Below are 15,157 nucleotides of genomic sequence, written 5' to 3'. Positions count from 1 at the left end.
TACATTTTTCGAGAGTGGTAAATACCTCTTTTAGAAGAAATGCTTGTTATCTTTGGTTTGCTTAAATGCTGGATGGAGTTTTAAAGAGAATAAATACCTAGTTACCTGAGGTTCAGCTTTCATTTCTTCTAACATAAGCTTTGGATAAGATTACCTGAAAAGGGAAACTCTCTACAAAACAATGAAACACAACGCTTATTTTAGCAGTGCAAGTAGGCAAGGCTGATTTAGTAAAACTAACTCCTAAGGTTAAACAAAACTAGTAATCCTATGTGTTATGTATCACCACCTTCTTTACAAATATAAAGTATTACAAAAATATTCACAGTAGTATTTCTATATTAATCTATTATATTATCCATATAATATTTTGAAAAAGTGCTCATAGAAGCAAGTTTAACTGCAAACTCATATCCTTCCAGGAGGCTAAAGCCCTGATCCAGTTGTTTAAAACCCTTATTCACTAAAGAATGGGGAGTTAAGACAACTTTCATTTTTCTTTCTACAAATGCCCTCCCTACTTCTACATTTTCATGTCAAATTAAGCAACAGTTGCTTGAGAAGGACAGTGTGATTTGTGTTAAATTGCAGATTAGCAATGCAGTTACTTCTGAATAGGAGGTTTCTTCTCTGTGTAAGGCTTCGAGAGATATTTCATTGCTTTCATTTTTTATCCTTCTTCTCATCATCCAGTACTTTATATTCATCTAACACAGCATGGCCAGTTTCCTTTGCAGTTCTCTTTACAACAGCTTTGATACCAATACTGTCAATATTAAATGCTGTCACACCAACATTGATTGCAGAATTCATAGCGTTGTCTGTAGCATGGCCAGCATCCTCTCCATACCTTAAGAAAGATAGCAGTTTTGTAGATTTGTATACTGAGAATTTTAATCTTCACTGAAATTCTTTTGAAAGCAAAAGTATAAGCATTACATTAAGAATAATACGCAGACAGCCCAAACATCTAATGAATAAAATTAGAAATTACCAAGCGGTTTGAGTAAAGGCTGCTCCTCTATCAGACAGAGTACTCTTTAAAGATACAATATGATTTTGCCCTTTTCTCTCAAAAAACCTACCAGTCTTTCTCTCTCCTTCCTCTACACTTTTGAAGAGCAGAAGGCCTATCTAAAGAACCATAAGCAGTGGAGGTTCTTATGGTGTGTGGGGAAGTTGTTTGCAATAGCCCCAAGTACTTTTTCACCTAAGTTCTTAGGTAAAATTCCCAATACCCTCTATATCTCCATGTAAGTCCTCGCAGCTAGAGCCTTGCAGTTGCTAAACTTTCTCAGTCTGTACTGGGTGGCAGCACTGAGGAGGAAGGCAGGCAAACAGACTCCTGCCTTCTCACCTGTAACAGAAAAAGGGACCAGAAACACCTTAGGCATATTTTTATCTCAGGTGATACCACCACTGCCAGAACACTGCTGGGACAGTACTTGTTCTGTATCACCTCTGCTGGTGTCTACATGACGTAATATGACACTGTGTCTGGTATAACGGCAACGCATTGACATGTTAGTCCAAAGTCCCGAAAGTGGACTGGCTGAGGTAGCGCACTGCTGTGCTCAAGCAAATCAACCCAGACAGTCTGACAGGTCTGCTGGGTAGAGAATTGCTGACACAGCTTTGCTCCTATGCTGGAGGTAGTATGGTCCTTACAAAAAGATTCCATGGTGCAGTGAAAACTTACGTAAGTAACCTGGAATCAGTACAGTGGCAAAGGGGAAGGAGGTGGATAGAGCGGGGGAAAAGTCATACAAAACCCCAAAAGGCTCAACAAAGCTATCTTGAGGATACGATGCAAATTACTAAGAGAACACTTCTGGACTCTCCATTGGGCTGTGGAACGAGTCAGCAGTCTCATACTGATGAGTAATCTACACCTGCAGAGAGAGCATGCTGAAGGAGGACAAGAGTATTGCGAGAGCAGTAACTCCAACTGTTCCGGGCAGCCAGACGTTTCCCCAGAGAGCTGCCATCAGGCAAACCAGGCCAAAGGGAAGTATTTCTGGCATCAGAATCCCAGCAGAGAGCAGAGTTACTTTTTTTTCCTCTTGTGCTTCTGATGACCAGAGATTCTTTGAGGATCTCAAAATAAGGCCAGAGGGAAGCACAGAGTATCAAAGATTCCTAAAATCTATCACATTATCAGTACCACAGCCACAGCATAATGGTTGGAACCCACAATGGAACCAAGTAAAAACATTTAAAAAAATGTAAAAAGTAAAAGGATTAAAAAAAAATTAGTGCTCTTTTTGTCTCATTTTCAAATCTCTGATAGAGCAACAGCCGTGAATCACCACCATCAGATTTGCAGATCACAGAATTATCTCACAGCAAAAGTACAGTTATTTGTCAATTTGATTAGTTATTTTCAGCTCAGGAAAATCATAACCATCAGTAAAATAAGAAACCTCATTTAAATTAAGACTGTAGCTTATCCAATACAGTTAGATGAACAATTTCTTAATATTTGATAACTGATTTTTCAGTTTGCCTGTCTCGATTGCATCATTTGTAACTTTTTTCTTTTTAAAGAAAAAGGTTGGGCAGATGTACATACTGCATTTATTTGAATAGCTGTAAAACCCACCGAGGTAGTAGCATGGGCCTTTGCCAGAGATATTTCTGAAGCTACGTTTTCCCTCAATTCTGATCTACATGCACATCTCTTCGTAATTCCAACCACAAAGGTATTGCAGCTAAGTTTTAGCTGAGATTTTTGTTGATTTAGAGACACTGTGATAACGCTTCATTAGCTTTGTTTCCTGTAAGTGGAACTTAGTTCATTCACTGAAGTATTATGAATGCAGAAATCTTTGCAACTGAAGCAAAAAACAGCTTCCGAAAGATATATGCAAAACTTTAATACATTTCTACAGATAGATTTTAAAGATCATGTATCAAATATTTTCAATTCTATTGTAATTAATTGCAACATTTAATTACTTATTGGTTTTCACTCTTAGCAGCTGTTGATTGCTGATCTCCGTATTTCCTATTTTTATATCTAAAACAAAAACATTAATGTGAATTTATGTGAAACAAGTACCAGTACAAGACCTCCTGACACTCCAACAGAAAACAAACATTAGCAATAAAGCACCCCTGACTAGAACTGCACTATCCAGCCTCCTATTTGAAACACATCACAACTCAACCCTGAATGCCAATCCATTTAATACTGTATGCTGATGTTTACCTTGTTACCTTTGGCTAGTAGCCTCTAGGCACTTTCAGGAACCCTTTTTAACACCTCCTTTGCTACGCTTACCACTGACTCCATTTAACCTACATGCTTTTGCTTACTTTTCACTTTCTATTATATCTATTGCACTTTTGGGAGGTGCATTTCATACGTTCTGCAGTTATTTCAATATATTCCCTTATTCTCCACAGCATTTTTCAGCACACGCAGTCAGCTTTGGTCTTTCCATCGTCTTAGTAACATCATCTTAATCTCAAACGTTACTATCCTCTATTATCTTTTCCTAAGAGCATCTGTGTTTTGCAAGTTGAGGCTATCCTATTATTGCTGCACAATTTTCTTTTTTGTACCTCATTGCTTTAGTCAGACCTGCTGATAGATGAAGTTCTTCCATTTTTCTTAAATATAGCTTAAGTTTATATAAATTCAGGATCAGAGCTGAAAGGTTTAAACCAGTAGTATTTTTAAAAATGACATTATACTGTACAGCAAAGATATAAATCTGAACATTATTTGTAACGTAGCCTGAAGCTGTAATATTTCTAGAAGACAGCTAAAAAATTATTTGCCACAATCATTTACTCATTCCATCTTTTCATTTACAGGGGATGCTCATTACTGTACATTTAGCAGCTTATCATGTACTGCATAATTAGAGTGAAGTAGGCACTTCAGTTAGCTTCCCTGCACTTTCTTCCATAAGCTTTTTTTTTGCCAGTACTCAAACACAATGACAATATGCTGTAGAAGATTAAACCAATAAATACATAACTTACTTGTATTTGACAGTTTTTACAGTCTCAGTTGAAACACTTTTAGCAATGCACTTTGCTGCACTTTCTAAACCTTGCCACACTGTTGAAAACCCTGTAAAAATGAACAGCTTATCTGAGTTAATAGCATTGAGAATCAGGAAATTAAAAAACAAATAGAGAATTTTTATTACCTTGAACTCCACTTGCTGCTACCACCAGAGCACCATCAAAAGTAGATTTGCCATCTTTATCTTTCTTAAGGGATTCTGGAACTAATTTGCTGCCATGCTTCTTCACGTGTGGAGCCAGCTCCCTTCCGACACAGCTTGCTATAGAACACACTCCCTCAACTACCATAAAATGACAGTATGCAGATTATTTGGTAAGAACATAGAACATCTTTCTTTGAAAGTCCTTACTCCTAATTCCAAGTAAGCTTTACTGAAGTCTTAAGTTTTGCTTTTATTTAAATGTGCTTATTCGAAATACAGATTTCAATCCACGTTAAGTACCCAACTGATACAGAAGCAATATTATTTTTCAGATTCTGCACAGCTCCAATTCGTAAGAAACACGTAAGGTTAGTCTCATTGCTAAGCAGCACTTTAAAAGAAATACATAACATGTCTCACACTCAAATTTCAAGAAACTGCTTCTATTGCTTTGTTATTCCCAACCAGCAGATAGGGAACAAGCTGTGTTTCTTTCCTGACTTGTCTTCTAGAGAAGTCTTTTTTACAATCATTCCAGCTCTTCAAAGTATTTTATAACATCCAGCACAATTTCTTTTCAAGAGTCACTAGACACTAAATATAAACAATAATGCAAATAAATAAGAGTGAAGTTACTGAGAGCTGCTAGTGTTACCAAGCACCTCTGAACACCAAGCCATGTTTACCTGCAAGTTTATACGTAGTCTAGGTAGTGCGTATTTAAAAACGTGCGCACACACATTGTCCAGTGGTACAATATGTTAGTAACCAGGGACAGTAAAACTTTTAAAATACAGGGTTATCAACTTCAGAAGAAAGTTTGGAATTAACTGTCTAAAGGTTAGAAAACTTAAGACTGTACAGACTATTCTTTAAGGAAAGAAAAAGATGCCTCAAGGCCATATAATAAATATTAGTCTAAAGCTTGTCTCTCGCAGTTCATAAGTAGGCACAAACTATTGATCTCTGAATTTCATCAGGTCAATCCCTCCTCATTGCCTAGAGAAACCAGCTCTCATTTCACACAATACTGATTATTTAAAGCAAAAATATATTATGAGATGGAAATTTTTACCTAAGAATTGGCTAACTTTCACAGCTCCTCCAGTAGCCTGTTTTGCTACATGAAGTCCCTTTGCTATAGTTGGGTTGACTTCCAGGGGTTTTTCTTCTGGTTGAATGTGTTCTCGTAGTTTAGAAGCTCCTTTGTGAATAGCTTTACCAGTGTATTCTGCTCCTTTTACTAGGCCCCAGCTTACCCAAGATGCACCTTCAAGGCAAAATTGTTTTTCTTAGAATGTACAATTTTATACGCTATGATTCCTACAACTTTCCCTCCTCTGACTCTGCAACACTGACTTGAGAAACATTCCTGAATACAGTCTGTAATTATATTCTTCCCTGAATAGGCCAGTGTGAAATCCTGCAGTGATTTCTGCTCCTACACCACCCACACTTTTTCAGTTCACTTTATTGAAGTTTAATACAGCCAGCCCTCATCCAGTTGTCAGCCGAATACAGCTACTCAGTTTTTTAATAGCCCCAGCTGGGCCAGAAGTGATAGAACTGCACATCTCAATGCTGTTAACATTCTGAAAACAACCCAACCCACTAGCCCTCCTAGCAGATTCATATTTATTACAATCAGCTGGTGGTCACTAGTATATTCCAAAGATTCTCAGAGGAAAAAAAATAATACGTTATCTGCAGATTATCTGCACAAATCACAATAGATGCCTGCCTTACACTTACACTGCTCATGCAGGTATACAATTGCTTCGTCACAGTGGTTTAAGTCAGAGGAAGTGATATCCTAGTGTATAGTCAAATGAGGAGCAGTGAGCAAGGCTGTTGGTGATGGATTTAAATTCTGCATTGTTTTTATAAAGCTCATCAAAGTATCTTTTAGATGGTCACAACTGGAACTGGTGACCCACTACTTCTGACCACTCGGCTTCTACCAGCACACAAGCATTTAGGTGAAAGTACTGTTTAAACGTTACTCAGAAGGGTTTATATTGAACACAGTCCTCTTATTACAACAGTACCTGTCAAGATTCCATGGGCGACTTTCTCACTCCATTCTGGCAACTCTTTTTGATTGTCTGCTCCTTCAGGTTGTGGTTGGATATGTACAGTCTGAGGCAAGTTAACTGCATCACCAGAGGCTTCTGCAGGCTAACAAGTGAAAGTAAACATCTTGAGAATACTTTGCAATGTATCACCAGTATTTCTCTTTTAGATGTTTTAGATCACACAGGTGCATTATCAAATAATACTAATGTTGTGTATTCCTTGGTAAGCGTCCAGAAGCTGAAGGGAAATTTGTGATTCAATTACTTTTGCACAGAAATGCTATTCATTCAATAAAGCTTATCAGATAGCTCAGCATTTTCCATACGCTTTCTTCATCCAGTTACAAGGGAAAGGTTTGCTTGCCAACATGGCCATATGGTCAGGTAGCTAAGCAGGAAAAATTTAAAGTACAAGTTAACTAGCAAAAAAGGTAAGAGACTTGTCCATCTATCATTTTTATCTTCTCAGAGGGAAGTCAACTCTGTTATTATTCAGTATGGGGACTGCAGTCTTTGGTCAGAAAATCCAGCTGCACTACGAGAATGCAGCTATTCTGATTGTTTTGCTCCTCATCCTTTCCTCCTGAATTCAAAAATAAAGGAGAGAGTTCATTCTATGTGCTGTTGATGCTTTTGCAGACTGGCACAGCCAAGGAACACATCAAGCTATGCATGAGACTGCTTCCCATTTAAAGCTGGGTGGATAGGTTCTGTGTGATTTCGTGTCAAGCACCAGAGTTTCTGGAGATGTTAATCATTCAATTGTAGCAACCACCAGCAGAGTCTGGTTAGTGTTATTAAAAAGTGTAACATCACATTGAACAGTTCACAGAAAATGTATAATTACACTTTAATGACAGAAAGCAAAAAAAAATGTAATAGATTTAGGTTTTTATTAAGGCTTTATTTTTAGGACTTTTTCAATGTAAAAGAAAAAAACCCCAACAAAACACTTCAATGATTGAAAACACTGCTAGTTAATGACGGACAGAAAGAAAACTCCTTTTTTTAATACAGGATAGTCCAGATTAAAGCATTGATAGGTTAAATCTATGAACAGAATAGAATACACAATACAGAGTAATATTTGATATTACATTAAATACTTAGATCCCTCTGAAATATTTACTGGAAATAAAAGCAGGGTATTGCACAAAGGTAACTGTTGCAGTAAAACAAAACAAACCCAACATTAACAGAAGAGCACATTAAGACTTCCAAGGTTGCTACCCAGAAAGTTAAGAATGTATCACTGATGTGCTGTATCATCAACAACTGCTTGACAGCAGTGTGAAATTTCACGTTCAAGAAGTGTCTTTAGCATATGATCGAAACCCTCTAGGGTCTAGGCAGGAGAAATAACCCTCATACACAGCTGTAGATTAAAAAACACACACACAAAAAAAAAAAAACAAACACCACCCAAACTATGTTCCAGATATAACTTAGTTACACCACAGTTTGGGTCACTATGTAGAAAAACAGTCATCAAGACTTCTAAGGACTAAGGAGCAGAAATGGGTCTTCTAATAAGACAGGTGACTCAATACTGTAACTACATTAAATATAGTTGTTAATTAGATCCTCATGAGCACTATGTAACACACAAACATTAAATGGCCATCAGACCAGGCTCTGAAGCATTGTGCAATGCCACAGTTTTTAAAACTCCAGAAATTTGTTGACTTCCAAAGTGTTGTAGCCTGCAGTATCAGCTCTTAAAAAAAAACCCAACTTAAAAAAAAAACAAAACACAGGCCACAGCATATATTGCTGCTGTCAATCACATCTGGAATCTCAGCAGTTCTAACATGTAATTCAGAGACTTTTTTTTTTTTTTAATGTAATAAAATTTTGGAATCACTGTCCTGGAATTTACCTGGACTTTGTGGCCAGACATCTGTTTAAATTTATCTTCAAAATGCGCTCTCTCAGTTGCTGGGAGCTGTGAAGATAACCCTACTCTCTCATGGGATCCTGGCACCTGTGACATCGTATCAGGGAACATTAAAAATATGGAATTTTAGGACAATAAGGAACTAATGAGATATCAAATCTGAACTACTTCTACACAGGAAAAATGACAAAATTTTATCCAGTAAGTCCTGCACTGAAATATGACATAATTCTGTAGTACTTTCCCTTTTAAGTAGTGACCTCCTGCACTAGTGAAATTCCCTGCTGAGTAAAGCAGGTTTCATACCGTTACAGAACTCCACCCAGATGGCATGCTGCAAACTGCATTCAAATCTTGGTGATTCAACAAGATTCTATCCTTCATGAAAATACATTCTTGCTATGAGGTTTTAAGTAGTCACAGATTACCATTCTCCCTGAAATGATGCTCTAGTGCTCTTACAGTAAATTTTTCACCTTGGTTCCAGTCACTGTATCTCACTGAACCTTTGTTAGACTACGCTTTTTTTGTTTTCTCTCTCAGTATCTTACTGCAATAAGGGACTAGATTTATCTAAGATCCGATTTGAAGGCACATTTTTGAGGTACACACTATTTTCACAAGTCTTGTCTGAAGCAGCTTAACATTTTTGAACTGTAAACACATTTAGGCACACTACATAGAGAGTGTATGCATGGAGAGGAAAAAAAGTGCTTTCTCCTGAACTCAAAATTTCATTTTGGGTCCTATGTTACCATCTGGAAAAATAGAGAAAATATACAAAATTGTCTCCAATTCCTCTCTGCGCTTACAATTTAGTATTTTTAAATTTCTGTTCTCCCATCTCAGAGGGCCTATGGTTTCATTGCTAAGTTGCTTCATCTTGGCAACTTAACCTATTTCTCAATGGTGAGCTTACCAAGCAAGACACAGAACTTCGCAGTTTTACACAACTATCTGTAAGTGGGAGAACATACTAATCATTTACACCTCTCCTCACTGGCTTAAAGCATGCATCCCAGAAATTTACCTGGATTCGAAGGTCAGACATCTGTTTTAAGAGATCCTCAAACAGGTCTCGGTCAGCTGCTGGAAGTTCTGAAGACAGCACTACTCCCACATAGGACCCTGGTATCTGGGACATTGTGTCAGGGAACATGTAGACTCCGGTATTGCAGCAGAGAACAGGAGACTGGTTACACATTAGGGGATATAACCAGTCACAAACCTAGAAAAGGTAGGTGCATAAAGGAATTAAAGGATCCTTTTAAAAAGAAAGGCAGGCAAAATGTAATGACAAGCACCACAAACTTGATCTTCCAAAAAGTTTAGCAAGAATAATAAAAAAGCCTTATGCCATTAAAAAAAAAAAAAAGAGGAAAAGAAAAACCCTGTACCCAAACCCCCCATATGGCTGTGGAAATACCATTTCTGATTAGTTCTGACAGTCTAATACAGGGAAAATACTCATTTTCACAGGCTTGTAATTCAAGCTGGTAGCCTCTTAACGGAGGTCTAGTCTTGAGGCCCAGGTGTAGAAGCAGAAGAAAAGCATTGTCCAGCAACTCAGGATTCAGAGTGCCTGTAACTTCCTGTGGATCTCAGGACAGGTTTATGTGACAGGATAAAGAGAACATACGGCTGTCACTGGCTGACTGTTGAAGACTGCTAACACAGGTGGAGGTGAACCAACAGACCCCAAACCAGAAAGCAGTCCTTCCTTGTTCCTCCAAGTTTCCTATTCACTGATGAGATTTTCAACAGGCAATCTTAGCAGCAACAAGGAGATCCAGAAACCAGTCCAGAAACACAACAGATGTTACAGAACATGCCCACATGAAGCAAGCACGGACCACAAAAATCCAAATAATGCATGTTTTTTATTTATAGTTTGGAATCTGGATTAACATAAGCACCCAAATTCCAAATTACCAGTTGTCCTCACTGCAGCACCTTATCATTAGCTGGGACTGAAGCGGATAGTGCACAACGCTGTTTTACAATAGGTGAATGAACGTCTTCTCCATGTGAGGGAAGGGAAGTTAATTTTATGAAATTAAAAAACATGTTAAATCAGCTCCTTTAGAAAACAGAATTCACCAGAAAAGTCACCACTCAACCACCCCGGGAAGACACAGTAGTAATTTTTGCAGAAAAAGTCATAAAAGTGTCTATTTGCAGAAAACCATTAACATCCTTCATGTTATCAGACAGATTTAGGCTCCTAAGAGCAAGAACTTAAGGAGATTGCTTTTTAAAGTTTTATGATAGTTCTTGAAATTTAATTAAAGGAGAAAATTATTTTCCTGTTACCTGAAGAAATGCAGGTGGACGATTCTGGGTCGCCTCACTATCTGTATCCAGGAACTTCACAATGCGCAGATATCCAGGATATGAAGGAGCACTAACCTGCCCATCAGGAGTCACAAAGAATATCTGTACTCCTTGAGGAATCAGGATCAGCTCATCTGCATCCACTCCCAGGTTTTGAATGGGAGGTGGCTGAGTACACTTGCTGTAGTAATCCTCACCTACAGAAGAAAACTCCCCAGAGTCTGTGCCGTAAGACACAGTAAAATGTCCATTGGTAGCTTGAGGAGTATAGGCAGGAGGTGCTTCATTTGGCAGACAAAGAGGTTTGGCAGATGAGGGACTCATAGCTGGAATCTGCTCCTGTCTCACAGCTGCAACACTTCCGTCTGCTGCAGGTGGCTGACTTGGTACAAACAGACAATTAGGGGCAGGTGGCCTTTCTGGCTTTTCTTCAGAAGGAATGGATGGATACAACTTGGGCACCCCAGCAGGGGCATCCATTGCAGCAGGGGCATTCATCACAGCAGGACTGGATTGTACAGGTGGGGTGTTTTGTTCTAAAATGCCAAGTCGAGCCTGAACATTTTGGAGGGTCTCCCTCATCTTCTGTTGCATTTGCCTGGCAGACTCCCACTGGGACCCTACACATGCAGGACCATGTGATGGAATGCTGACTCCTCGGAGTAAGTGGTCAAGACCCTGTTTATAGTAACTTCTTGCCTCTTCCTTCTGACCCAGTTCATCTGTATTCAGTCCTTTATTGACAAAAATAAAGGCTTTCCTGTACTCTTCATTAATAGCTTTAATATTTGCATCTTCTTGCATAACTGGATCCTGCAGTTGTTCCATTCCTGCAGATTGTAATAAAAATTAGTAAGTATTCATAGATGAAGCCAAATGAAGTTTCTAATGATGACCATACTGCACGTATTAGCAGAAAGCTCTCTAGCTGCTTGGTACAGTGCCTGATATGTTATGGTTATCTCCTGTTAACCTTCAGATTTAGCATACATGATTCCAAGACAGCAAGGAATTTAAAACTGTCACATCTAGTTACATCACAGACATGTATTTCTTAAAAGTTGAGCATCAAAAGAATATGGATATGTCTGCTATTAAACTTCCCATCTTAAAAAGTATTATGATCAGCAGCAAATAGTGGAGTAAAAAAAAAAATCTAACTTTACTTTTGATAATATTTTTTAAAAATCTGCAAGGTATTAAAAAATTCAGTTAATTTGTCTATTTAAATAAAGGCTGAACTTGCAAATTCAGTACATTTTGATATGAATAATTTCAGGGAAAGCACTCAACAGATTGAAACAAATCTTTATAAACTTCAACTCAACACAGAGAACTCAGAAGAAATACTCTGAACAGTTAAAGCTGTGCTTTAGAAACAAAATCAGAGAATTACTTATTTCCTTTATAGTTTTTTATTGTAAGGTGAGAACTATGACTGTTTTCCCTTCCTTGCTTCCCAGGTGACAACAACTTGAAGTTCCAATATGTCCACAAAGTTGCAGGTTCTATGTCTATTTTGGAACATCTTCCTCAAACTGCCTCATGTCTATTTCAATAGTTGAAATGCAGATAAGAATTCAGTAGGTTTATTTGAACTCTAAAGTGTGTACAAATCATTATTTTAACTGAATGCAGGTCTTCAGCCTTGGCCAAATGGAGCAAATACAATTCACTCCTGAACTGAGACAATGTTTTCAATATAAAAAATTCCAGTGAAATTTTTGCTGACAGTATTGAGAGACATTATCAATTCAGTAACTATACTTAGAAGAGAGTAATGATCATGGACAACAAAAATGGGATACTGTATAAAGATGAGAGAGCGAGAATTTTGAAGAAAAATAATGATTCCCTGCTGTAAGCTGGATGGAAGAAAGGAGAAAAGCCTAGAGACATCTGTCAATCACTGAAGCTACCGAAAACATGGGCTAAGTAAAATCCAAAAATAAAGATACTTCCATTACACACACAGAAGCATTAATGCCACAGTACACAGCACTGGTGAGACCTCACGCAATGCAGAGCCACGTGTCAGGAAAGCTGTACCAGAACAGGAAAAGGTGTGCAGAAGTTTACTCATGTTCTGGTGAATTATTTACTTTTCCCCAGAGGGAGGTAAGTTGATTTTCCAAAGCCAATAAACCAAATGCTAAGAGCTTGGATTAGTCTTTATAAAAACAGTCGATGAAAAGAAGTAGTAAATCAGGAAAGAAGAAAAATTCTGAAATCGTACCTACATTTAATATCTCTTCCTGTTTTAGTCTAACTATCAGTAGAGTATTTTATATGTATCTATATATAATATATAGATATATAAAAACTGGAAATCATCCTTCCTCTATCCAGAGAAACTGAAGTAGTGCAGGTCATGAAAAGATTTAAGAGGCAAAGAGGGATCCTTTATGAGCAAAAAGCAGATAGCACTTATGTGACTGATGCATCTGTAGTGACAGGACAGAAGTGCCACTTCACCTGGAATGCACCTGTATTTTTATGATGCAACGGATTCAAGTTTCATGCAAAAGACAAGCTGTGTGACTCAGTCTGGTGACAGACGCACAGCTAGGAGTTATGACATGGACAGCTTGGGAAGGCAGCCCTTGTGGAGCAGATCAGCAGTCACTCAAGCCACCAGGCTCACTGCCCATTCCCCATCATGAAGCACAAAAATCTTGGGCCGGAGGAGATTTTTCTGGTTGACTGCAGTCACTTGCTGCCAAGACTCGAAATCTTAATGCAAGTGACTGGAAAGGCCTCTAACAAGGTTGTGAAGATAACTGGATCCTTATGTGAAAGAATATACTTAAGCATGTCATGTATTTCACCATCTAGACATTAACCATTTAAGATATGCATAGTCAAACTATTTGCTAGCAAAAAAACCTAGTGATTCCCAAACCACATAATCTTGTTTCAACACTTGTATTTACTAATGAAAAATCCATTTTTCCTTGTAAGAAGGGTATAAAGGTGAAAAATAATTTAACAGTAATGAGCTCAGCTTTAAAAATTGTAGGTTTCCGAAACGCAGAAAATCTTCAGAAGACTGAGACAGACAGATGTCACAGTTTATTTCGTCATGAGCAATATTGAGTGTTTTGACATTTTTAGTGCCTGTGAATCCAATGGTGTAACAAGTCCCTTCTTAAGGCTTTAAATAAACAATTAATCTGTGTGAACACAATTGCAGTTCCATAGTTGACTTTGCCCCATGTTTATGTTTTTGCTGGGGTAGGCTAAGGCAAAGACTCTTCACAGGCGTTCAAATAATTCTTCTGTTAGTAACTGTTAGCATATAACAAGAAGAGACACTAAGTAAAATCCTAAAGTCATAGCTACATGTCAACTTAACAGTGAATTAATTTACTATTCACCATACGCTCATCCTACTGTCAACACCCCTGTTCTTGCTAAAGCTCAGTCTTTATTAACAGGAGAAAAGGTTTGTAAGAAAACGGAGATGTCAGCATGATCAGTGTTATATGCAGCAAAAGCACGTGGCTGTGTGTGGCAGAGATACAAAGCCTGGGTCAGCAATTCAGAAGACCAGGAGTGTTGCAACTCATCTCTGATTGTTTGTAACATCCCAAGTTTGCAGTATATGTACAGTATAGTTACCATCAAATTATGCATTTTGGTGGCAAGCCACTTGGAAATGGAGGAAGGAATTCAAACTAGATTTTAAGTTTAACACAGGATAATTAAAGTCAGCCTGAAAGGATGATGTCATAAAGTAAATGGATGTTATAAAGTAAATAAGGCAACTGGGACACTCCTGCACAACACAAGAAGAAATATTCTCTGAAACGAACATTTAAGTAGCAATCTGATCATACGCAAGAAAAATCCTCAGTCATTATTACTTCAGTCTATGTTCTTAATATAGCATTTAACTGCACTGCATGTTTTAATATTTATCTGTAATCCATTTCTGTATGAAGCAGAGTCTTATTTCCTCTGTTTTAAAGCTAGAATGGGTGGCAAAGTATATAATTACTAAATACAAGACACCACAAACCAACCTTTGGTCCTACAGCTGGTACAGACTGGCCTAGATCTGTACTATTTAGTGCTAAATAAGATTTAGAGGAACTTGTCTTGGAGAAAGCTGGACCAAAACAGAGCTAAGAAAAGAGCTAACAGGCACTGTAGATAATCACAGATCAATCCAGTGCTTGAGATCATTCCGTGGCCATTTTTCCTTTATCACTACAGATATATTCTGTGGTTTTAAGTGTCGTGATCAAGGGAGCCTACAATGCAACAAGGAAACTTGAGTTCAACGTGATATTGCAAGCAACTATCTGGCTGACCATCCTTCCTCTGAAACAGCAAACCCCACTTCATTAAAAAATAATGTATATTAACAAAAAACCCAACAGCTCGATGGTGGCTGTCACTGCCAGAAGGTAAACATGAAGCTTAAAGCTTCTTAAGAGGATTAAATATCCTGACTCACAAGAGGTAGGACACTCCTTTCAGCTCACTATTTTTGGAATGTGGGGGGTGTAGGGGAGGAAAAAGCAAAACCAAAACAAACCCCTTAATCCAAGAGCTCTTCCTATATGTCAACTGTTTTTCTCTCAGCCACTGTTCTCAAAGATGGTGATGGAGAACTATCATGTGGACAGATAAGCCTTATCATTTAAGCCTTATTCTGTAGG

At 38.0% G+C, this 15,157-nt stretch overlaps 1 protein-coding gene across 2 annotated transcripts; it reads right to left on the bottom strand.

Moving 5' to 3' along the window:
• Window positions 1-460: 460 nt before the first annotated feature.
• On the bottom strand, window positions 461-11,321 carry SPG20 (spastic paraplegia 20 (Troyer syndrome)). Of its 2 annotated transcripts, XM_010138124.1 has the most exons (8): window positions 10,470-11,321; window positions 9,187-9,384; window positions 8,139-8,243; window positions 6,233-6,362; window positions 5,260-5,454; window positions 4,164-4,322; window positions 3,994-4,084; window positions 461-850 (listed from the first exon to the last, which is right to left on the bottom strand). In XM_010138124.1, the coding sequence occupies exons 1-8, from the start codon at window positions 11,316-11,318 to the stop codon at window positions 664-666; spliced, it is 1,914 nt and encodes a 637-aa protein (XP_010136426.1). In that variant the 5' UTR covers window positions 11,319-11,321; the 3' UTR covers window positions 461-663. The 2 variants fall into 2 exon arrangements, with proteins under 2 accessions (XP_010136426.1, XP_010136427.1); XM_010138125.1 differs by lacking the exon at window positions 8,139-8,243.
• Window positions 11,322-15,157: the final 3,836 nt, after the last annotated feature.

This window comes from Buceros rhinoceros, unplaced genomic scaffold, assembly GCF_000710305.1.
Source record: "Buceros rhinoceros silvestris isolate BGI_N320 unplaced genomic scaffold, ASM71030v1 scaffold21096, whole genome shotgun sequence".
Classification (NCBI taxonomy): Eukaryota; Metazoa; Chordata; class Aves; order Bucerotiformes; family Bucerotidae; genus Buceros; species Buceros rhinoceros.
The sequence above is the reverse complement of the archived record's forward strand: the minus strand, read 5'-3'. Positions and strand labels throughout refer to the sequence as shown.

Excerpts from the sequence above, each read along its gene's own strand:
- SPG20 (XM_010138124.1), bottom strand. The coding sequence starts at position 11,318 with ATGGAACAACTGCAGGATCCAGTTATGCAAGAAGATGCAAATATTAAA. Across the intron at positions 8,244-9,186 it reads TGTCTGACCTTCGAATCCAG|GTGCCAGGATCCCATGAGAG; the intron begins GTAAATTTCTGG and ends ACGATGTCACAG. Across the intron at positions 5,455-6,232 it reads CGCCCATGGAATCTTGACAG|GTGCATCTTGGGTAAGCTGG; the intron begins GTACTGTTGTAA and ends TTTGCCTTGAAG.